The sequence below is a fragment of the Lutra lutra genome, chromosome 13, assembly GCF_902655055.1.
Source record: "Lutra lutra chromosome 13, mLutLut1.2, whole genome shotgun sequence".
Classification (NCBI taxonomy): domain Eukaryota; kingdom Metazoa; phylum Chordata; class Mammalia; order Carnivora; family Mustelidae; genus Lutra; species Lutra lutra.
The window spans coordinates 3,475,288-3,498,844 of NC_062290.1; the positions used below are offsets into that span (position 1 = coordinate 3,475,288).

Here is a 23,557-nt window from a genome sequence, read left to right on the forward strand (position 1 = left end):
ATTCTCCTGTTGGTTACTCTGAAAGTGCAAAATATTGAGAATTTCTAGATAAAATTGATGTTAAAAGTGTTTTCTCCAATGATATTTGAATAAGTCATATAAGGTTAACTGAAAAAATATAATTGCATTGTAATCTAATATGTCCAAAGTTTAAACTCTAAGTTATATAGAGATAAAAGTGAGGATCACAAGTGCACTCCTTGACAGGGGCAAAGATGGTGGAGGAGTAGGGGACCCTATTTCAACTGGTCCTTGAATTGAGCTGGATGTCTACCAGACCATTCTGAACACCCGCAAAAGCAGCCTGTGATGTAAGGAGGTATATCTGGATCTCTATAAACAGAATATCTCAGGCGGTTAGTCTTGAGGTATGAAGCGGGGAGCCATCATTCCATGGGCAGATATCAAAAGATAAACAGAAGAGGTTACCGCCTATGTTCTCCTCTAGGATTCTGATGGATTCCTGTCTCACGTTGAGGTCTTTTATCCATTTCGAGTTTATCTTTGTTTACAGTGTAAAGGAATGGTCGAGTTTCATTCTTCCACATATAGCTGTCCAATTTTCCCAGCACCATTTATTGAAGAGACTGTCTTTTTTCCACTCTATATTTTTTCCTGCTTTGTTGAGGATTATTTGACCATAGAGTTGTGGGTCCATATCTGGGCTCTCTACTCCGTTCCAGTAGTCTATGTGTCTGTTTTTATGCAAGTACCATGTTGTCTTGGTGATCACAGCTTTGTAGTAAAGCTTGAAATCAGGTAACGTGATGCCACCAGTTTTATTTTTGTTTTTCAACATTTCCTTAGCGATTTGGGGTCTCTTCTGATTCCACACAAATTTTAGGATTATTTGCTCCAGCTCTTTGAAAAATACCGGTGGAATTTTGATCGGAACGGCACTAAAAGGATAGGTTGCTCTAGGCAGTATAGACATTTTAACAATGTTTATTCTTCCGATCCAAGAGCACGGAATGGTCTTCCAACTTTTTGTGTCTTCTTCAATTTCTTTCATGAGTGTTCTGTAGTTTCTCGAGTATAGATCCTTTACCTCTTTGGTTAGGTTTATTCCCAGGTATCTTATGGTTCCTGGTGCTATAGTAAATGGAATCGATTCTCTAATTTCCCTTTCTGTAGCCAAGTGTGGGTATTATGGAGGGCACGCATTGCATGGAGCACTGGGTATGGTGCAAAAACAATGAATTCTGTTACGCTGAAAAGAAATTAAAAAAAAAAAAAAGATAAACAGAAGGGGGAGGGAGCCTCCAGGATCCTGTATTGTTGGAGTGCAAAAGCCTTCTGCTTTTGATAAAGAAAAGTTGAAAAAGAAAAACAAAGCTGGGGGCATCACATTGACTGATTTCAAGCTATATTACAAAACTGTGATCACCAAGACAGCATGGTACTGGCACAAAAACAGACACGTAGACCAATGGAACAGAATAGAGAGCCAGATATGGACCCACAACTCTATGGTCAAATAATCTTCAACAAAGCAGGAAAAAGTACCCAATGGAAAAAGATGGTCTCTTCAATAAATGGTGGGAATAAATAATGGGAAAATTGGACAGCTATATACAGAAGAATGAAACTCAACCATTCTCTTACACCATACACAACGATAAACTCTAAATGGATGAAAGACTTCAGTACGAGACAGGAATCCATCAACATCCTAGAGGAGAACATAGGCAGTAACCTCTTCGACATTGGCCACTGTAACTTCTTTCAAAACATGTCTCCAAAGACAGGGGAAACAAAAGGGAAAATGAACTTCTGGGACTTCATCAAGATAAAAAGCTTCTGCACAACAAAGGAAATAATCAACAAAACAAAGAGGCAACCCACAGAATGGGAGAAGATATTTGCAAATGACACTATAGACAAAGAGCTGATAGCCAAGATCTATAAAGAACTCCTGAAACTCAACATCCAAAAAACAATCACATCAAAAAATGGGCAGAAGACATAAACAGACACTTCTCCAAAGAAGACATACAAAGGGCCAACAGACACATGAAAAAATATTCAACATCGTTAACCATCAGGGAAAGTCAAATCCAAATCACAGTGAGATACCACCTTATACCAGTTAGAATGGCAAAAATTAACACGGCAAGAAAGAAAAAGTGTTGGAGAGGTTGTGGAGAAAGGGGAACCCTCCTACCCTCCTACCCTACCCTCCTACCAGCCATTTTGGAAAACAGTGTAAAGGTGTCTCAAAAGTTAAAAAATAGAGCTATCATAGGATGCAGCAATTGCACTCCTGGGTATTTACCCCAAAGATACAGATGTAATGAAAAGATGTGCCACATGCCCAGTGTTCATAGCGGCAGTGTCCACAACAGCCAGACTGGAAAGAGCCGAGATGCCCTTCAACAGATGAATGGGTAAAAAAGATATGGTCCATATAGACAATGGAATATTACTCAGCTATTAAAAAGGATGAGTATCCAACTTTTGCATCAACATGGATGGAACTGGAAGATATTATGTTGAGTGAAATAAGTGAAGTGGAGAAAGTCAATTATCATATAGTTCCACTTATTTGTGGAACATAAGGAATAACATGGAGGACATTAGGAGAAGGAAGGGAAAAATGAAGGGGGGATATCAGAGGCAGAGACGAACTATGAGAGACTATAGACTCTGAGGAACACACTGAGGGTTTTACAGGGGAGGGGGGTGGGGGGATGGGTTGGCCCAGTGGTGGGTATTAAGGAAAGCTCGTATTGCATGGAGCACTGGGTGTTACGTGGAAACAATGAATCATGGAACACTACATCAAAAACTAATGATGATGTTGGGGCACGTGGGTGGCTCAGTGGGTTAAACCTCTGCCTTTGGCTCGGGTCATGATCCCAGGGTCCTGAGATTGAGCCCTGCATTGGGCTCTCTGCTCAGCGGGGAGCCTGCTTCCGCCCCCCTCCCACCGCCTGCTCTCTGCCTACTTGTGATCTCGCTCTGCAATAAATAAATAAATAAATAAATAAAAACCTTAAAAAAAGTAATGATGTACTGTGTGGTGACCAACACATCATACTACTACTACTACTAATAATAATAATAATAATCAGAAGAAGAGGAGGAGGAGGAGGCGGAGAACTAGGATAAAGCTTTTCCTGTGAGTTCAAAAACAAGACAAGAATATCTTCTCTCATCCCATTTTCAACTTATTATTGTAGGTTCTACTTAGTGTGGTTTAGGAAGATATGGAAATACAGACATATGGTCTGGAAAAGATGAAATATTCCTGTTATTATTTGCAGACGATATAACTGTCTACATTGAAGATTCTCAGGACTCTCTATGAGAAAACTCACAATAAATTATAATAGATTACTTTAGCAAAGTCTCAGAATAAAAGATTAGTGTAATATGCAGCTGATCATATTACCATAGACTAGCAACAAACAATTGGAAACCAAAATCAAAAACCTATACCATAGTTCCCTCCAAAATGAGATGTTTGGTATAAATCTTTTAAGAAATGTAGAGGACCCAGACAATGAAACTTGTAGAAACTAATGAAAACGAGCAAGACTAAGTCAGTGCAGAGAGGTATTGCTTTCATGGATTTGAAGAGTCGTTGTAGGAAAATGTTAGTTCCTCTGAAATTGATTTATAGGCTTAAAATGCAATTCCTATCAGTTCCCAGTAGAACTTTTCTTTGGTTAAAATCAACAAACTTAACAAAGAAAGCCTAAGCCCAGCAGGAGAAGAGAAATAATAAAGATCAGAGCAGAAATCAATGAAATAGAAACCAAAAAAACCAATAGAACAAATCAACGAAACTAGGAGCTGGTTCTTTGAAAGAATTAATAAGATCGATAAACCCCTGGCCAGACTTATCAAAAAGAAAAGAGAAAAGACCCAAATAAATAAAATCATGAATGAAGGAGGAGAGATCACAACCAACACCAAAGAAATACAAACAATTATAAGAACATGTCATGAGCAACTCTACGCCAACAAAGTTGACAATCTGGAAGAAGTGGATGCATTCCTAGAGACATATAAACTACCACAACTGAAACAGGAAGAAATAGAAAACCTGAACAGACCCATAACCAGTAAGGAGATTGAAACAGTCATCAAAATCTCCAAACAAACAAAAGCCCAGGGCCAGACGGCTTCCCAGGGGAATTCTACCAAACATTTAAAGAAGAATTAATACCTATTCTCCTGAAACTATTCCAAAAAACAGAAATGGAAGGAGAACTTCCAAACTCATTTTATGAGGCCAGCATCACCTTGATCCCAAAACCAGACAAGGATCCCATCAAAAAAGAGAATTACAGACCAATATCCTTGATGAACACAGATGAAAAATTCTCACCAAAATACGAGCCAATAGGATCCAACAGTACATTCAAAGGATTATTCACCACGACCAAGTGGGATTTATTCCAGGGATGCAAGGTTGCTTCAACATCCACAAATCAATCAATGTGATACAACACATTAATAAAAGAAAGAACAAGAACCATAGGATACTCTCAATAGATGCTGAAAAAGCATTTGACAAAGTACAGCATCCCTTCCTGATCAAAACTCTTCAAAGTGTAGGGATAGAGGGCACATACCTCAATATTATCAAAGCCATCTATGAAAAACCCACTGCAAATATCATTCTCAATGGAGAAAAACCTGAGAGCTTTTCCACTAAGGTCAGGAACACGGCAGGGATGTCCATCATCACCACTGCTATTCAACATAGTACTAGAAGTCCCAGCCTCGGCAATCAGACAACAAAAAGAAATTAAAGGCATGCAAATAGGCAAAGAAGAAATCAAACTTTTGTCACTCTTTGCAGATGATATGATACTATATGGGGAAAACCCAAATGACTCCACTCCAAATCTGCTAGAACTTACACAGGAATTCAGTAAAGTGTCAGGATATAAAATCAATGCACAGAAATCAGTTGCATTTCTTTACACCAACAAGTCAGAAAAAAGAGAAATTAAGGAGTCAGTCCCATTTACAATTGCACCCAAAACCATAAGATACCTAGGAATAAACCTAGCCAAAGAGACAAAGAATCTACACTCAGAAAACGATAAAGTACTCATGAAACAAATTAAGGAAGTCACAAAGGAATGGAAAAAATGTTCCATGCTCCTGGATTGGAAGAACAAATATTGTGAAAATGTCTATGCTACCTAAAGAAATCTACACATTTAATGCAATCCCTGTCAAAATCCCATCCATTTTTTTCAAAGAAATGGAACAACTAATCCTAAAATTTATATGGAACCAGAAAAGACCTCGAATAGCCAAAGGAATATTGAAAAAGAAAGCCAAAGTTGGTGGCACCACAATTCCGGACTTCAAGCTCTATTACAAGCTGTCATCATCAAGACAGTATGGTACTGGCACAAAAACAGACACATAGATCAATGGAACAGAATGGAGAGCCCAGAAATAGACCCTCAACTCTATGGTCAACTAATGTTCGACAAAGCAGGAAAGAATGTCCAGTGGAAAAAAGACAGCCTCTTCAACAAACGGTGTTGGGAAAATTGGACAGCCACATGCAGAAAAATGAAATTGGACCACTTCCTTACACCACACATTAAAATGGACTCAGAGTAGGTGAAGGACCTCAATGTGAGAAAGGAATCTATCAAAATCCTTGAGGAGAACACAGGCAGCACCCTCTTCGACCTCAGCTGCAGCAACTTCTTCCTAGGAACATTGCCAAAGGCAAGGGGAAACAAAGGCAAAAAATGAACTATTGGGACATTATCAAGTTAAAAAGCTTCTGCACAACAAAGGAAAGTCAACAAACGTAAAAGGCAACCTATGGAATGGGAGAAGACATTTACAGATGACATATCAGATAAACGGCTGGTATCCGAGATCTATAAAGAGCTTATCAAACTCAACACTCAAAAAACACGGGGCACCTGGATGGTTCACTGGGTTAAACCTCTGCCTTCAGCTCAGACCATGATCTCAGGATCCTGGGATCAAGCCCCACGTTGGGCTCTCGGCTCGCAGGGGAGCCTGCTTCCCTCCCGCCCCACCCCGCCTCCTCTGCCTACTTGTGATCTCTGTCTGTCAAATAAATAAATAAATAAATAAATAAATAAATAATAAATAAATAAAATCTTTCTAAAAAGAGCAAAGAAGACATACAAATGACACATGAAAAATTGTTCAACATCACTACCCATCAGGGAAATACAATCAAAACCACATTGAGATAACACGTTATACCAGTTAGAATAGCTAAAATTAACAAAACAGGGAAAAAATGTTGGTGAGGATGTAGAGAATGGAGAACCCCTCTTGCACTGTTAGTGGGAATGGCAGCTAGTACAGCTACTCTAGAGAAGAGGATGGAGGTTCCTCAAGAAGTTAACAATAGAGTTACCCTATGACCCAGCAACTGCACTACTGGGTATTTACCCCAAAGATACAGATGTAGTGAAAAGAAGGGGCACATGCACCCCAATGTTCATAGCACCTATGTCCATAATAGCCCAACTGTGGAAGGAGCCGAGATGCCCTTCAACAGATGAATGGATAAAGAAGATGTGGTACATACATACAATGGAATTTACTCAGCCATAGAAAGGATGAATACCTACCATTTACAACAACGAGGATGGAAGTGGAGGGTATTACACTTAAGTGAAATAAGTCAACCAAAGAAAGACAGTTATCATATGGTTTCAGTGATATGTGGAATATAAGAAACAGTGCAGAGGATCATAAGGGAGGGAAACCTGAATGGAAAGAAATCAGAGAGGAATACAAACCAGGAGAGACTCCTGACTCTGGGAGACAAACTGAGGGTTGCTGAAGGGGAGGTGAGGGGGAATGGGGTAACTGGTGGATGGGCATTAAAGAGGGTATGTGATGAGCCCTGGGTGTTATTAAATGCAACTGACAAATTATTGAACACATGTAAAACTAATGATGTATCTTATCTTGGCTAATTGAATTTAAAAAGATGAAGTATAAAAAAATTAAGTGACCTATAGATTCAATAAAACCCATACTTTTTTATTTGAGAGAGAGAGAGAGAGAGAGAGATGAGGGCAAAGGGAGAGGGAGGGAGAGAATCTTAAGCAGGCTCTATGCACAGCATAGAACCTGACATGGGGCTCCATCTCAGATCATTCATTACCTGAGCCAAAATCAAGAATCAGATGCTCAACCAACTGAGCCACCCAGGCACCCCAACAGAATCCCTATTAAAATCCCAATGGAATTCTTTACAGAAATAGAAAAAAACAACCCCAAAAATTCATACGAAACCATAAAAGATCCTGAACAGCCAACACAGTTTTGGACAAGAACAAAGCTGGAGGCATCACACTTCCTGATTTCAAAATATTTTATAAATCTACAATATATTAGTACTGGCATTTAGACCATTAGATCAGTGGAACCAAGAGCCCAGAAATAAATCCATATATAGTGTGATCTTCAAGAAGGATTCCAAGAACTCACAATGAGGAAAGGTTAGCCTCTAATAAATGACGGGAAAAAACGATCACTACATAGTTAAGAGCGAGACTGGTTCCTTATCTAACTTCATCTACAAAATTAAATGAATAAAAAAGACTTAAGACCTGAAACTGATAAAGACAAAGGACTAAAACTTCTTGACATTAGTCCAGGCGATAACTTTTGGATCTGATACCAACAGCAATGACAACCAAAAAGTAAAAACAGACAAGTTGATTTGCATCAAACTAACAGCTTCTGCACAGCAAAGGAAACCATCAAAAAATGAAAGGCAAGCTACAGAATGGGACACAATATTTGAAACTACGTATCCCACAAGGGGTTAAGATCCAAAATATATGAGGAATTCCTTCAACTCAACAGCAAATAGCAAATACTTCAAAAGAAAGTCAACAAAGTATTTGAATAGATCTTTTTCCAAAGACCCTTTTTATAAAGGCCAACAGATGTAAGAAAAGTTGCTCAATATTACTAACGGTCAGGCATTTGCAAATTAAAACCACAATGACGTATGACCTCACACCTGCTAGAACGGTTGCGGTATTTCACGCTGCTCATTCTGCTCCTGGGATGTCTTTGCATCTTCACGGCCTGGCCTCCAGATGCATTGATCAAGGTCATGTTTAGTTTGCTGGGATGGGTCAACCAGTTCGACTGATACTCGGCACATACAAGTGCTCGGTCGTAACTGCTTACCTCTGAACATCAACTTCATCACCTGAAATGTGAAACAGTAATGTACCCACTAGGGGTTTTTTTATGGATTTGGCAAGCATGAATATGAATGTATTCCTCATAGTGCCTGGCACATGCTAAAAACTCAGTGGTGCAGTGATGATGCAAATTTACTTTTCAACAGAGCCTGATGAACGCAGCTGGGCACTCGGTTTGGGTCTGTTCTTCCTTTACCGGTCCAGGACACCAGGAGTTTTGGCTGTTGACATTCGGATCACGGGAGACAAGCTGCAGTCTAATTTAGAACATTTAGAATTTTATACCCAGTTTATTTTAACTTATATGCTGTGCCTGCTTCATTGCATTTGAACTATGAGCCATAGGAGTTTAGGTTTTTCGTGAGCAACATTTGGGTTTGTTGCTTTGCAGGATGCCATGTGTCCTGTGTCAGCTGGCTTAATTTGTTCTACCTGCCAGTGATATGAGCTGACGGTGATCAGGCCTAGGACATGTCCCTGGGTGGAGGTAATGAAGACTCAATGCTCCCATCCTTGAGGGACATGTGTGCCACTAGGCAGCAGGTTCACAGGTCCTGTTGACAAAGCGGACCATGCAGTTCATTCTCTCACGGATGGCCTGGTGTCTCATGTGTCAATGGTTACCATTCCTGGAGTTAGGATACTCGCTAAGACACTGACCAGCTTCCCCACTTCAGCCTTGAGAGAGACATTGTAGGACAATGAAGCAGGATGAGGGCCAAGAGAGTAACAGGGGCAGATCTCAGTCAGGAAGGACTCCATAAAGAGAAGAGAGGAAGCATTCTAACATGAGGAAACAGAAAATGAAGAGGCCCCAATGTGCCTTTCAAGACAGAAAGAAGGCTGCTGCACCTGGGGCTCATGACCAAGGCAGTGGGGCGGCAGTGAGAGGGTGGTCAGACCCAGAAGGTGCCTAGGAAGGGACACTGTGAGGAGTCAAGTTTGTTCTGATAAGAGTGGGTGCAAAAGGCGGAGGAAATGAGAGGCAGGAGGATGGTGTGAGAACATGGGGAAGAGGAATCCCTCCTACCTGGAGAAGGTGACTCTCACCCACGGTGTCAGGGGAGAGAAAGCAGGATGGGAAGCAGGGGCAGGCTGGGGAAGGACAGTGAGAACTGACATGCAGGGGGCCTCATGCTGATGTCACCAGAGGACACAAAGTACAGTAGAACATGTGCATACACAGACCGTCAGCAGGGCCAGGCCTGAGAAAGACCCTGTGGGGAACTTGGCCCTTACCCTCTGTGGGAGCCATCCAAAGAAGAAAGTAGATTCCTCCCTCAGGAACTATCCTTGGATCTACTACTTCCTGGCAGAGTTCATCCAATGGGTCACTCCCACCAGCACATTCTGGAGAGAACTGGTCAAGTCTGACCTCCTAGAGGAGAATCCCTGATCTCCCAGCCACTCCACTGAGGACAGTGACACTGAATTCTGGGGAAGTCAGCCCCACTCTGCATCCAGCCACTAGCAGAAGTGATATTCCCAGACCCATCCAGGTAAGCTTAAGAAGACCACTGACCATGCCAGGGGAATGGCTGCTCTAGAAAAGAGACAGGATGAGTCTGAGCAACAGAAGATCACAACAAACAAGGGTCAGTCCACATGGGAGAGCCTCACAGTCGCCAATATGCCCCCTGTCCCCCTCCTACACCAACACACACTCCAGCTAGTCACAATGAGCCACTACCACACAGTCCCACAGAGCTCTGCGTGTCCCCAAACACACAAACCGTACCCACCAGATGCCCACTAGTGCACCTAGAACCCTCATGTCCCAGACCTACACCTTTAACCCCAATGAAATTACAGCCATGGTCTTGAATACAAAAATGTACTCCCAACCAGCCCCCAATAATCAAACACTTAAATACACACATCCTCATATCCCCCCAAAAATCCACTCAGCCCCGTACCAATCCCCAATGAAATCATACAAACCCTCCAACAATAACTGAATACATTAAAACCAAACTCACATACTTAATATTAAACACAATCCCATAATCCTAAATATACCACATATAGTCCCCTAGAACTATTAACGTCCACTTGTGTACAATGCCTCCAAAACTCAACACACAAATACCATCCAATAGATACACATGGGGTTCCCTACTTTCTCCTAAATACTCCTCAAAAGAATGACCTCACCACCCCAATACAAACCTATACCTGTCTCCTCTTGATAACCTATAAATGGCATCTGTCTATACCCCCCAATTACAGACACACAACTCACAACACCCCACTACACTGACAATCTGAAGCTCCCAAAGCCCTCTACTCCCTAAATTCTTACCCTAAGTATACACACAGCCCTGATAGTGCAAATATACATAAAACCAACACACAAAGCATTAACACATAACATTATGTCTTCTCAAATGCACAGACACATATTTACAATAGTTTCAAAATGCACAGACACACACATGCCACACCAACTATATACTCACGGCTTTCATTGCCCCTCAAAATCGCACATACACGGTTGCTACACATCTTTAAAATTATCCTGAAACATCCATCCCCCCAAAATACACCCATAGGCTCCCCCCATACCGATATGTCCTGATTCAGGCTTTCTCCCCAACCTCCTTCCACACAACACACACACACACACACACACACACACACACACACACACACATCCCTCCAATCCCTGTCCCCACCCAAGGTCTCCAGAAAAAAATACTCATCAGATCTTCTTAAACCTGAATATACAGAGCCAATCCCTCAAACCTCGTAAAATACACAAGAACCCTTCCAAATTCATCAAACACACTCCTAGACCCCCTACATAAATACATACATGTGCAACCGTCCATGCCCCAAATATACATGTACCCAGAACATAAGCAATCCCCAACCCTCAAATGTATGTATTAGATTCCTCACTAGACACTCTGAATTTACACACACCACAGCCCAGCCTGTGCTATAGACACTCTATACACCCACACCAACTTCCTACCAGCACTGTGAACATTCAGAGGCACTCACACAATGCCAGTGTGTACACAGAGTGTACACAAGCACACACTTGCACACAGAGCTCCAACCTCATGATGAGAGAACAGCTCTTCTGAGGGGCTGCCGGCACATTCTACAGCATGACAACCTGCTCACACCCAGTCTGGACAGTTCCATAAAGACCTGAGCTCAGAATTCCCACCCCAAGCTCCCACTCTACTTTTCCTAGGGCACCTTTACAGGTAACCACTAAAGAGGTGAGCCCACGAAAATTTAGGGACCTCCGCCCCAAACACCTATAAGTCCTCAGTGCTTGCTACCCTGCTCTCTATGTCCTGCTGGCTGTGACCGGAGACAGAGAACTGCCCTTCCATTGCACACACCCCATTACTGGGATCTGTAAGTAAATCTTGTGACTCCATGTCCTTTGGAGGGGCTGTACTGAAACTGTGCCTTCACTTCCCCAAAGTGGGAGTGCCCGTGCTGAGGGAGCTCCCTCCTTCAGCAAGTCATACCCTGCAGGTTCTCAATACAGTGTACCAGGCTCAGGACCCCCAACATACCTCCGAACCTTATACGAGGGCCATCCCAACCTCCCTCAGACACAAGCACACACCTCCAGGCTCCCTGACTTGACACACACACACTCACAGCCCCAACACGTACATACACAATTGCCTCCACCTTGAAGACACTCACACACTCAGAATCTATGTAAAGAATTGCTATAAGCTGTAACAGGCAGGAGTCTGATGACAGTGGCATGCGTCCTGAGTTGACAAGAGCACCTTTGGGAGAGAGCGTCAGCCCCCTGCTCCCTCAGGGATGGCGGCAACTACAGAGAACAGCGTTGCCCGGGGGCATCCTGTTTCCAGGAAGGCATTTGTCTCATGGGCTGATGAAGGCCTGGCCAATTTCTTCCAATGGTGACAGCTCTGAGAGACAGTATAGCTCCTCAGCTCCAGGAGGAGAAGCAGAGGCTGTTCCGGAGTCTGCTGAGAGACCACTGTGCCCAGTTCTTCCTGTTTCTACCCTCACAGGTGCTGTTTAGTAAATACCTTGTTTCCTAAACTCTGTGTCTGGTTCTGTGTTCCAAACTATGACACTCTACACACCCATGACAATTATTATCAAGCATCAAGGATCACAGTAAAGACCCCTCTCCTGGCTCTTACATTCCAGGGAGAAAAGAGATAATAAACATATGGTTATATCATGGACTTGGATGCATGCACGTGCACAGTCAAGACGGTGACAAAGGACTCTTGATCTCTTGGGAGGAAGTGGGGGAAGGTGCAAACAGATTTGCAAGTCAGGACAGGTTTCTTGCTCGAAGCATGAGAAAGCTGCAGGAAGGACGTAGACCACTGACCCCCAAACTAGAATCCTCTCAGCATCCCCCAACTACTAGCAGCCACGGGAGCAGGTCTGGCCGAGGGTGGAGGAATTTACCTCCCGACGTGCTCCCCCCCTCGCCCAGCAGAGTCAAAGCCTGCCTCCAGCCTCATCCTGAGTCCCATCTTCTCCCTCCTCTGTTCCTAGTGTCCCACTGGCCCTGTTCTGCTTTTCCTGGTCTCTGTAGGTTGTAAGCCTCCTCTCTTGGACCCTAGCAGACATCAGAACAGGGTACTTTGTGTGGAGAAAAGGGAACACTCTTACACTGTTGGTGGGAATGCAAACTGGTACAACCACTCTGGAAACGGTTTGGAGCTTCCTCGAGATGTTAAAAATAGAGCTACCCTATGACCCACCAATTGCACTACGGGGTATTTACCCCAAAGATACAGAGGTAGTAGAAAAGAAGGGGCACATACACCCCAATGTTCATAGCAGCAATGTCCACAACAGCCCAATTGTGGAAGGAGCGGAGATGTCCTTCAACAGATGATGGAAAAAGAAGATATGTTTCATATATACAACAGAATATACTCAGCCATTAGAAAGGATGAACACTTAACATCTACACCAATGTGGATGGAACTGGAGGGTATTCTGCCAAGTGAAATAGGTCAGCCGAGAAACACAATTATCATAAGGTTTCACTCACAGAGGAACATAAGGAATAGTGCAGAGGACAATGGGGGTGAGGGGGGACTGAATGAGAAGAAATCATTGAGGGAGACAAACCTTATGAGACTCCTGACCTGGGAAACAAACTGAGGGCTGTGGAAAGGGAGGTGGGTGGAGGGATGGGGTTACTGGGTGGTGGGAACTGAAGAGGGCATGTGACACGATGAGCACCAGGTGTTGTTTTATGTACAACTGATGAATCATTGAACATTATATCAAAAACTAATGATGTATTATGTGTTGGCTAACTGAATTTAAATTAAAAAATTTAAAAAGAAAGAACAGTGTCCTTTGTAGGAACAGTTCCCTAGTGGCCACAGAGCCACCTTTTGGTCTCTCCTCAGATGCACTCCTGTGTCGCTGCAGGGCTCCTGGGCCCCCATGCCCCGGGCGGTTGAGAGGGTTCAGGTCCTCTCTCCCCAACAACTTCTGGGAAGTAGAGCAAGTTGGAGCTTCTAATGGCCTGGCCAAAGGGGCCACTCAGTACGAAACAGAGGATTCCTTCTGTCCGTGGAGATACGGGGCAACACAGGCTATGTCCCATGATACACACTCCAAAAAATACTTGAGGCCCCAGAACAACCAGCTCTGACCAGCCTCAGCCATTCCAGCAATCCCCATTCATTCCATCTGAGTGGGGGGTTTTCAGTGCTGGTTCAATACCACGATATCCCTATTTCTCTCCCTTAAATCTCAGGGTCTACATCTTCCCATCTCAAAGACAAGGCACACTAAACCCAAGGATGTATACCTTGTACACATATTGCATTCTCTTTAGAATACTCTTTAAAACAGAAAAGCAGGCAGAGATCCATTCCGCCGACAAACACAATACAGTTAGCCTACCATACCCGGCATTTTATTGGGGACAGGTTATGAAGGAGGCAGTGAGAGCTACTAGGAACCCACCCGTACTAAGAAAGTCAGTTCAAGAAGCTGGCAATAGCACCTTCTGTTGGAGGGAGATCCAGAGACTCACCATAAGGAAGGCCCAGAAATGCTGGGTGGGTCCAAGGGAGGTGGGAGGCAGGAGGCAGCTACGTGGCCAGCTGGTGGCCATGCTGATCACGTGGCTGGTGGGTTTGCAGCTCCACCTGGACAGAGGAAAGAGCATCAGTTTTCCTTTCAGAGAAACATGAAGCTATGTGCTTCCCAGTCCTAGGAGCATCCTGAACATTCAGAAAAGAGAGAGCATTTCTAAAGGGTTTGGGGACATGAGAGCCATATCCATTCAGAGCAGAACATCGCAGTCCTTCTGGGTCACAGCCCCTAGCTCTTCTTCATGGACAAAGCCTCCCCACACCCAGCCTTGTCAGTTCGCTGACCCCTAGGGGTCCTGCCTAGCCCCGAGGACTCAGGTTTCCACTGGGATAGGCTGGTTGAGAACTAGAGATTCCCAACACTCCCCATGACTCTGGGCAAGGGTTTCTGCAGGCTTTCACCTCCTGGACCCATGCGGAGGCGTTTTCTCCTACCATGCTCCAGAAGAGACAATGACGCCTGCAGCTACCTAGGTGATTTACAAGGGGTTGTCTGGGAGAGCATGCTCTCTGACCTCCTCTCCAGGATCCCCACAATGTTCTGAATGCTGCCTGTCACAGCAACAACACATTTATGAAGGTTTGCTCTGCACGGCCATGTCTACCAGGGCCATCCATCTTGGGATGCCCTGATGTAAGGACCACAAATCCTGAAGGAATGTCCACCTGCCTAACATATAAACACCCCTGAACCTACCTGCACAAAAAACTGGAAATCAACCAAATATATAGGGATCCTTTGGCCCGAAAGAATGGGCCAACCTGCTTAGGAGTAATGCAGTGGTTCAGAATGACCAGGGTCAAGGCACACATACAAGGGCCCAGAGCTCTGGATGCCCCCACTCACACACCCAATGATGCCTGCTTCACACATAGACACCAGTGGTGTGCTGGTAAATACTTAAGAAAATGCTCTCAGAGGAAGGTGGGAAAGACTTCTGCTTGGGTTTTTTTACCTGGCATAAATATTCCCAGCATGACTAATTTCCAGCTACCTACCTAATCAAACAGAAAGGAAAGAGATGCACCACCGACCATCCCAAGTTAGTACGAGCCAGTTCCAGTGCACCACACCCCCCTCTCATATAAGTATGTGCACACATCCACTGTACGCCAAGCAACTCCACCCCAGATACATACACAAAAACACTACATGTATCTGTACATATGTGCATATATATACAAATATATACACGAAATACATATAGATCTCCACACACACACACACCACATTTCTATCCTCATCCTGAATATAGAGACCACCTTCTACTATCTACGACCAAACACATTCAGACACAGAGTAGCACTACCCAAAGAAAACACTCTGAATACTCCCTAACTTCAAACCTTACGAACAAATTTGATAATTCATGCAGTTGGTGCTGGATATTTACACAAACCAGTAGATATACACAATACACACACACACACACACACACACAAAGAAACATCCCTCACGATCCATACATGAAACAACTTCCAAATCCCAAGCTATCTGTAGTGAGTAGCAGTCAGCTTTCACACCTGCAAATACTAATAATCATATCACATACCTCTAATAATAAGAAATACAATTCTCCTCTCCGTATGAACACTGCCCCATCTCCCCATCAGACACATACATGCTCACTTTCCAAAATACACAAGCTTAACGGCCCCTACTGAACAATACAACAAACACACGGCCCCAGCAAATATTCCTCCAATAACCATGGTCCCTGAATACACACCAAACTCAATACACACACCTCTCTCCACAAGCCCGAATATACCTAAAATAACCCAGTATGCTACAACATGTCCGTTTATCACCCCACACCGTTTCACATACACATATGCCACACCACCTCTACATACATAACCTCACAGTCCCAAATTCTCAACAGAATCAACTCTTCCGTCTTGCACAACAGCCCTACAAAACCCGTATCACACATATAAACACCCACCAGTGCCATAAAACAATCACAGCTTACCCTCAACACACCGAGACAAACAGGACTGCTGCCGATCAGAAAAAGATACACAGAACCATCCAACATGCTCTGATACACCAATGGTCCTCCTGCAATGCCCGTACATAAAAACCAGCGCGGTCTACCTAAACGAATGCGCACTTTCCCAAGCATGCCCTACCCACATGCACATAATGCTTTCAAATCTGCTCTTACTCACACGGTTCCCCAAGTCATGGGGGGAAGCCACACGTATCATATTCCACTCAACACCGATTACAAACCCCTAACCACCAACTCCGACTCTGTATGGACCCTGACCTCCTAACACCCTCCTAACCACACTCAGCTCACTCTCACACACACAAGCTTCACCGCCCCTTTCCACAAATACCACACATCAGAATATACCTACCGACTCGGACCTAACCAGACCCTCCAAGCCCCACCTGCGCTCCACTCCCCTCGTGGCCCCGCACCATCACACCTGCAACCACTACGGCTCCTCCCCGCGGACCCGCCCCCAGGGCCTCCCGCCCACCGCACCAGGCCCCAAGGACCACTACAGCGGGCAGCTGAAGGGGAACCCACAGGCCGCCCAGGACACCAGACCCTCGGGCCCCTGGTACCTGAGACCCACAAGCGCAGACCCCGAACCCCAGACCCCCCGGCCACCCAACGCACAACCCCCCTCGCGCGCTACCCCCCAACCAGACCCTCCATAACAGACCCTCGAGCGCGGACCCCAACCTCATCCACCTACACCCCAGACCCCGGGGACCCAAGCACACACCCCAGACTCGGCGCGCGGACCCCAATCCCTCAACCCCTGAATTCTAGACCCTCGAGCGCGGACCCCAAACCCTCAGACCCTCCATAACCTACACCCCAGACCCCAGGGACCCGAGCACTGACCGCAGACCCGCGGCCCCAAAGTACCGGCCACCAAATCCCAGGAACCGACCTCACCCCTACAAGGTCAGGGTGCAAACAACCCGCCCGAGGGACCGCGCGACGCACCTCAGCGTAAAGCCAAAGCCGCAGAAAGCGACGGCCATGCCTCCAGTCCCCGCGGGCCACCTCAAGGGCGCACACAACGCGAAGCAAGAACGCCACAGACCGCGGGCCGCCACCCCTGCACGCCGGGGAGCGCGCGCCCTCATCTTCAAGCCTACCTCACGCAAGCACGAGGCGGCCACGCACGGCCCCCCCTCAGCCAGAGGACAGTTAGGGACCCCCGCCCCCGAGCCCGCGCAGGCGCGCTTTCTCCGCGGGCAGCCTCAACGGACGCCGGGAGCTGTTGCAGGGGAGGGTCCGGGAGACTTTCAGCCCCGCCCCTGGGGAGGTTGCGCGGGCGCGGGCGCGGGCGCGGGCGCGCGCGGGGCAAGTCCAAACGGGCCCTGAGAGGCCTGCAGGAGAGGCTTGAAGCGATGGGTCCAAGACCCGGGGGCTGCACGGGACTACCCTCCCGCACTCTTTGCGGTCCTCCTGCCTTCTAGCCAGCGCGTGGGAAGTGAGCGCTCAGGGCCCTACCATCGCAGGCGTGCACTCCCTGGCCTCAGACGCGACCTTGCGAACGACCTGGGACAGGTGCCTCCGAAGAAGCCCGAGGGCCCCGCGGGCCGGCGGGCGGCCACCTCCGTCCCGACTGCGCGTCGGCTGCTCTTTCCCGCCTTTCTGCGCCCTCTGCGCCCGGCTGAACCCCTGAGCCCCGCAAGGTTCCATGGAAGCACAGTTCTGGCGGAGAATCCAGACCCGGGGAACACTCGAGACGCGATCTGCCCTGACTCCATTCCCAGACTTTCCCCGGGGCACAGCCTGTACACAACAGGTTTCTTGGCGGAGCTGCTCAGTGACTGTGAGCGTCGTCCACACAGCTTTCCTCGCAAGGCTCGTCTTCCGCCTTGGGTCGGCACGCGCCTGTTTCAGGTGACCTAGCAGGCGGCGTGGCCGCAGTTTTGCTCTGCCCTCCCTCCTCTTCTGGAATATCGAAGAACTTCAGTGCGCGTGAAAAAAGGATGCAACGGATTGCCCTGACTTTGTGTGACATTTTTGGAAGAAGCTTCAATCATGCCATCTCTTTCCAGTCCGTTGCCAGAGGAGGGCTGTTTCCGGGCACCGCGGACCTCGCGAGCGTCGCACGGCCCACCCCAAGTGCACGGGAAGAAGACTCCACAGCACACAAGCCTGCTGTCTCGCCTTCTGCCAGTGTCCTCTGACTGGGTGGAGGTCATGGCCCTTCGCAGACCTGTGAGCCCTGTCCAGAGATGGCTCTCTCTGAGCAGTCACTACAGGCATGCTCAGAGACCAGCACGGGAAGGATTTCTGGTGGTGCCTTCCACCACCGGTCTTCCCAAATTGCATTTGGGCGAATTTGATTCCATCTGCTTCTGGGCTGTAGGATTTTGAAGCAGTACAGAAGTGGTTGCAGAATTGAGCCGAGATCCTTTTCCCACAGTGCCACTTTTGTATCAGTGGCCCCGGGAAGGCTCCCTCAGATCCTACATCTGAGCCATGAGTGAGAATCTTGTGGCAACTTGACGGAATGACAGGACAAGGGCAGGAAGCAGGAAGGAGGTGCTTTCGCCAGGTGCAGCAGTTTCCGTCGGCATCTCTCTAACGGGAAGTCGGCTGGAAATCATTTCAGGCTTCCCAAGATAAGAGCTCAAGGCCTGAGAAATGTCTCCAAGTTGTTTCTTTTTCCAGTCCCCAACACGGATCTTTGAAATTAAGTTCCCTGAGATTTGCCTGAATTGCTCTCAGCTCATGTCCCCAGCTAAGATCAAGGAAGCGTGCGTGGAGCAGCTGCGGGAGAACAGGCAGGGTGTGTGTGGAGGGCCACGTGAGGGCTGCATAGGGTGAAAGGCCTGGGAAGTGTCCCATAGGGCCACACCATGCAGCTCCCTTCCTTCAGGTGGCTGGTGGGACGCTCCTGAAGTATTCCATATCAATATTGCCTAGACCTAGTCACGGGGTGTGTTGGGAGAACACTTAAAATCATGAGGAAATGGGGCAGGAATTGAGAAGTGACTTGTTCCACAACTGTAACACGGGTGAGGGGGAGAAGCAGCCCAGGCCCTGGGCTCACAGTCCATGGCCCTTCCCCTTCAAAATGGCCCCAGGTTCCTTTTCACCCAACAGTGGTCTTTGGAGTCGGCTTTCCTTTGAGGAGGGTGGAGGGAGGCAAGAAGGGTTTCAGCGCCTTAACCAAAAGGAGTTCTTGTTCAGTGCCAGTTCAGAGCGGAGCCATCCTTCTCACGCTCCCTTTCCTTCCCCAACACCCTGCTGTCGTAGGAACTCTGCCGTCATGGCGGTGGGAATGAGGCTTGTCTCCCGAGACATCTGGCTTCAGCCTCTGAAGTTCTCAGCCCTCATCACCCTTGGCCCATTTCCTGACAGTCCTCTTCTCACAAGGAAAACACCAATCAATGCTCCTTCGCATCACTGTGTTCCCAATAAACTGACATTGACGTGAACCATGAAGATAAGAGTCCGTGAGATTTTGAAGGGGTGCTACCATGATTCCCACGTACATGGGACCCCATTCAGTGTGAGCCTGGATTCCAAAGAACGAGGGTCTACCATTTGCAAGCCCAGAGCAGGGCTTCCAGGCTCAGAGTGGCCGGCCAGCCCTTAGAGGAAGCTGGTTGTGTGAGTGGGAAATGGATAGGAGTGGATACCCCAGGAGGCTTTGTCTCAAGGGGCACATCCATTTCATGAGCAGGGATTGTAACGGCTCAAAAAACCAGGGCTATCGGGTCTTTCTATGCCCCTTCGAAGTAAAAGGGGAAGATCTATGCCTTCTTTCTGTCCTCACCCCCACTAAGCCTAGACACTCAGTGATATATGATGGCTCTTCCAAATTCCAAATCATTCAAAGAGCCCGCAGATACTGTGTGTGTGTGTGTGTGTGTGTGTGTGTGTGTGTACACAAATGAGCTTTGCAGTGAAGCCGAGATAGCACTCTGGAGTGTTCATATCCAAGATCTTTTTCTCACAGGTAAGGGACTAATAATAACTGGGTACGTTACACATTTTTGGTAGAGATGCCAGATAAAATAGAGAATCCCACCTCAATGCAAAATTAGATAAAGGGGGAAAGATCTGCATGAAAAGTGTATCTCAAATATTGCATGGGACACAACTCTTGTGAACGCTGATTCCATGTTTATCTGCGATCCTAATTTAATTGAGTGTCCATTATTGTTATTTGCTAAAATTGGCCACCCCATTCGATGGGGCCCTCCGAATTTTAGAGGACTGTAGCACTTCTTCTGGGAATCTAGCCCCCAGAAAGGAGGAGAGGAGCCACATTACCAGGACAAGAAGAATCACTGTGCATATCCACACACATTTTGGGACCTCTCTCAACCTTCAACCGGAGAGAAATAGGCTTTCATTCTTCAAGAAACGAAGGGCGTACATTGACTTTTTGAGGCACAATGCATCTCTCTGAAGATCTAAAAGACACAGGTAACCCTGGGTTCCTGGGAGAAAGGGGCCGGGTTGCCAGGAGTAGGAGGTGGGAGGAAGAGGCGCCCCTGCGCAGCCCCTGTTGAAGGAGTCAAGAGCCAGGTAGGAAGCAGAGCGGGTGGAGGGACACGAGCCGAGGTCTCTGGACACAAAATCGAGCCAAGGAGCACCGGGTCACACCTTGGTGCGGTGAATCTGGAAAACAGTGTCTGAACTGCCTGGAAAGGCGCGCGCCCCAACTGTGCTGCCCCTGCATCGTTCGAAAGGAACCTGGGGTTCTGGCCCACCTGCCAGAGCCCGACTCATGGAATGTCTCCCCACCCCAGCCAGGGCAGGGGCCCTCCGCCCCTCCCCACCACAGAATGTCATGAAGTCCTGCGTTCTCGCCCTGTTTAGATTCAAACTTTTCCGTCCTTGGCTTGGTTCCCGACTGTCTCCTGGAGCAGCTCACCGTGTGGGGCCCGGACCTGACTTTCCTCAGTGTGGAGGCTGCCAGGCGGCGGCGTCCTCTGCCTGTGGGGATGGCTTTACAAGGAGGTGAGCCTTTGGCTTGGGTTGGACGTGTCAGGGCCCAGGCCACCCCTGAAGTCCTCGGGATTCAAATGTGACGCCGGCCAGGGGCACTCCGGTGGGTTAGGCAGAGGAAGGGAGCGCACTGGACCCCCAAGGACAGCTGGCCTGGGGGCCGAGAGGCCGGGAGTCTGCAGAAACCTGCAAGGACCTTGGGGAGGGGCTCCTTGGAGGTGGGTCAGGCCCTGTCGGGGGAAACGCCCTGTGTGTGGAGAAAGGACGGCGGCCGTCTCGCCGACTCCCTCCGGGGGCACACGCCTCCTTGGGCAGTTTGCAGGGAGAGGTGGGAGTGTGTCCTGCCGGCGGCGCGGGCCGGGGCAGGCGGAGAGGCGGTCTTAGCCAGAACGTCGTTGCATGGGGCTGTGTGCGGCCAAGTGTGCAGTGTCGTGTCCTCCCCGAGACCTGGGCCGGTGGTCACTCCGAGCCCACGTGTCCGCAGGCCACGGAGGCCTTGTCTTGGGTTCAGCAGGGTCGGGGCACCGGGAGGCCTCAAGGTAGGGCTCGGGTTCCTCAGCCGCTCTGGGTCGCTCTCCCTCTTGAGGAAACGCAGTTCCCACCTGCTTCCTCTTGTCCTGTTTTCTGGGCTGCTGGACCCTGGCCCTGTGTCCGGGTGTGTGGATGGTTCTGAGACGGGCTTACCGCAGGGTTTGGGGGGAGCTTTCCTGGCAGAGATCCAGGTCAAGCGTTCTTGTTCGGTTGTGCTGGGCCGGGAAGGAGAGGGTGGGATTCCCAGGGAGCGTCGGGAACGGGAAGGCTGGCGGAGAGGGGCCCGAATGGTTCAGACGCTGTCCGTTCACAGAGGCCCTACAGGTGCCTAGGAGGGACCTTGCAGAAGGTCCCCAGCTGCCAGGGGGCCCGCTGAGGCCACTTCCCACAGGTCAGGGGTCCAGCCAGGCCCACGTCTTGGGAGGCAGCCCGTGAGGCTGGAGAGTCGTGTCTGGGGGGTCCGTGGGTGGTTCTCAGAGGCAGTGCTGGCCCAACCGCCTGTGCAGACAGGATGTCGTGGTGGGAGGGGCGGCGGGAGTTCCCTGCGGGAGGCCAGAGCATGGACATCACTCTCGGACACTGGCAAACCGCACCTTTTCCCGTGATGCCCCTCACGCGATGCCACGGGATTCACTGCTCTGCTCCCCGGGGCTAAGGGGGCCCCGGGTCCTCCCTCCCGGCTGCGGGTTCTCTGACCCCATCCGGCCCTTTCCTTCTGTCCACAGCATCTGCAGTGCTGGGACCCCATGTGGCCACGGACCCAGGAGCCTCCCTGTCTGCTTTCATGGCACGGCCCTTCCCCGCACCCACTGCCGGCGCCCCTCACCGGCCACTGTGGGGGCAGCACCCGCCGCCCCTCATGACCCCCCATTCCCTCCTGGTGGCCCCCTGGTGCTGCCAGCTTTCTCCAGGACTCCGCTGGTGGCAGGAGAGGCTGGCCTCGGCCCCAATGGGACTGGGACCTGCAATGTCATTGTGCAGGTCCGGTCAGAACAGGGGTGCTCAGTGACCCCCCAGACTCAGACCATCGTCCTCACTCAGGCCCCCCTCAGCTGGAGTGCTCCAGGGGCCCTCTGTGGGGGTGCTGCGTGTCCCGCACCCCTCTTCGTGACAGCCTCTGCGGTGGAGACCAGCATGCCTGCCTCGGCCCATGGGGGCTCCCAGGCTGGCAAGGGAGGCTCGGCCCCAAGCCTTCCACCTCCGGCTCAGCCCCCAGCCGCGCAGCTGACCACCGTCGTGCCCCCAGTCGACGCCAGGCCACAGCCTCACGGAGCTTCCAGGAGCCGGACCACGGCCTCGCCCGAGGACTCCTGTAACCCCAAGAGTGTTTACGAGAACTTCCGGCGCTGGCAGCGCTTCAAGTCGCTGGCCCGGAGGCACCTCCCGCAGAGCCCCGACGCAGAAGCTCTCTCCTGCTTTCTCATGTGAGTGGCCTCTGCTCTCTGCTCTCCTGCAGCCCTCACGCAAGCCCACCTTGGGGCGCGCACACAGGGCGGTGATCTAGGGCCGCTGGGAAGAAGGGCTGCGGCCGGGTCCCTGCTCTAGGAAGGCACGTTCTGGTCCAGGACACCTTTCAGTCACGCATCTCAACTGACATTGGGGTGGTGGTGGTGGGGGGGGTTGTCCAGCCAACCTGTCCCTTCCAGAGACATCACGGTGACATTCGCCGGGGACTCACAGGCAGAGAGGGTCCGGGTGTCAGAGGAGGGCCTGTGGTTTGGGTGCCGCGCTCTCTGTCACCCTGCCTCCTGGGAACATGGGCCTGGGGCATCTCACGGCCAGGGGGCCAGCG

At 48.7% G+C, this 23,557-nt stretch overlaps 1 protein-coding gene across 1 annotated transcript in view; it reads left to right on the plus strand.

Annotated features, from left to right (window-relative positions):
* Positions 1-21,148: 21,148 nt before the first annotated feature.
* The window catches only part of LOC125083716 (NUT family member 2G-like), a 32,147-nt gene continuing 29,738 nt past the window's right edge, over positions 21,149-23,557 (plus strand). The window contains 3 exon segments of the mRNA XM_047700563.1: positions 21,149-21,246; positions 22,491-22,628; positions 22,631-23,189. Of these exon segments, the coding sequence (XP_047556519.1) occupies positions 21,231-21,246; positions 22,491-22,628; positions 22,631-23,189 (713 nt within the window). The 5' untranslated portion in view covers positions 21,149-21,230.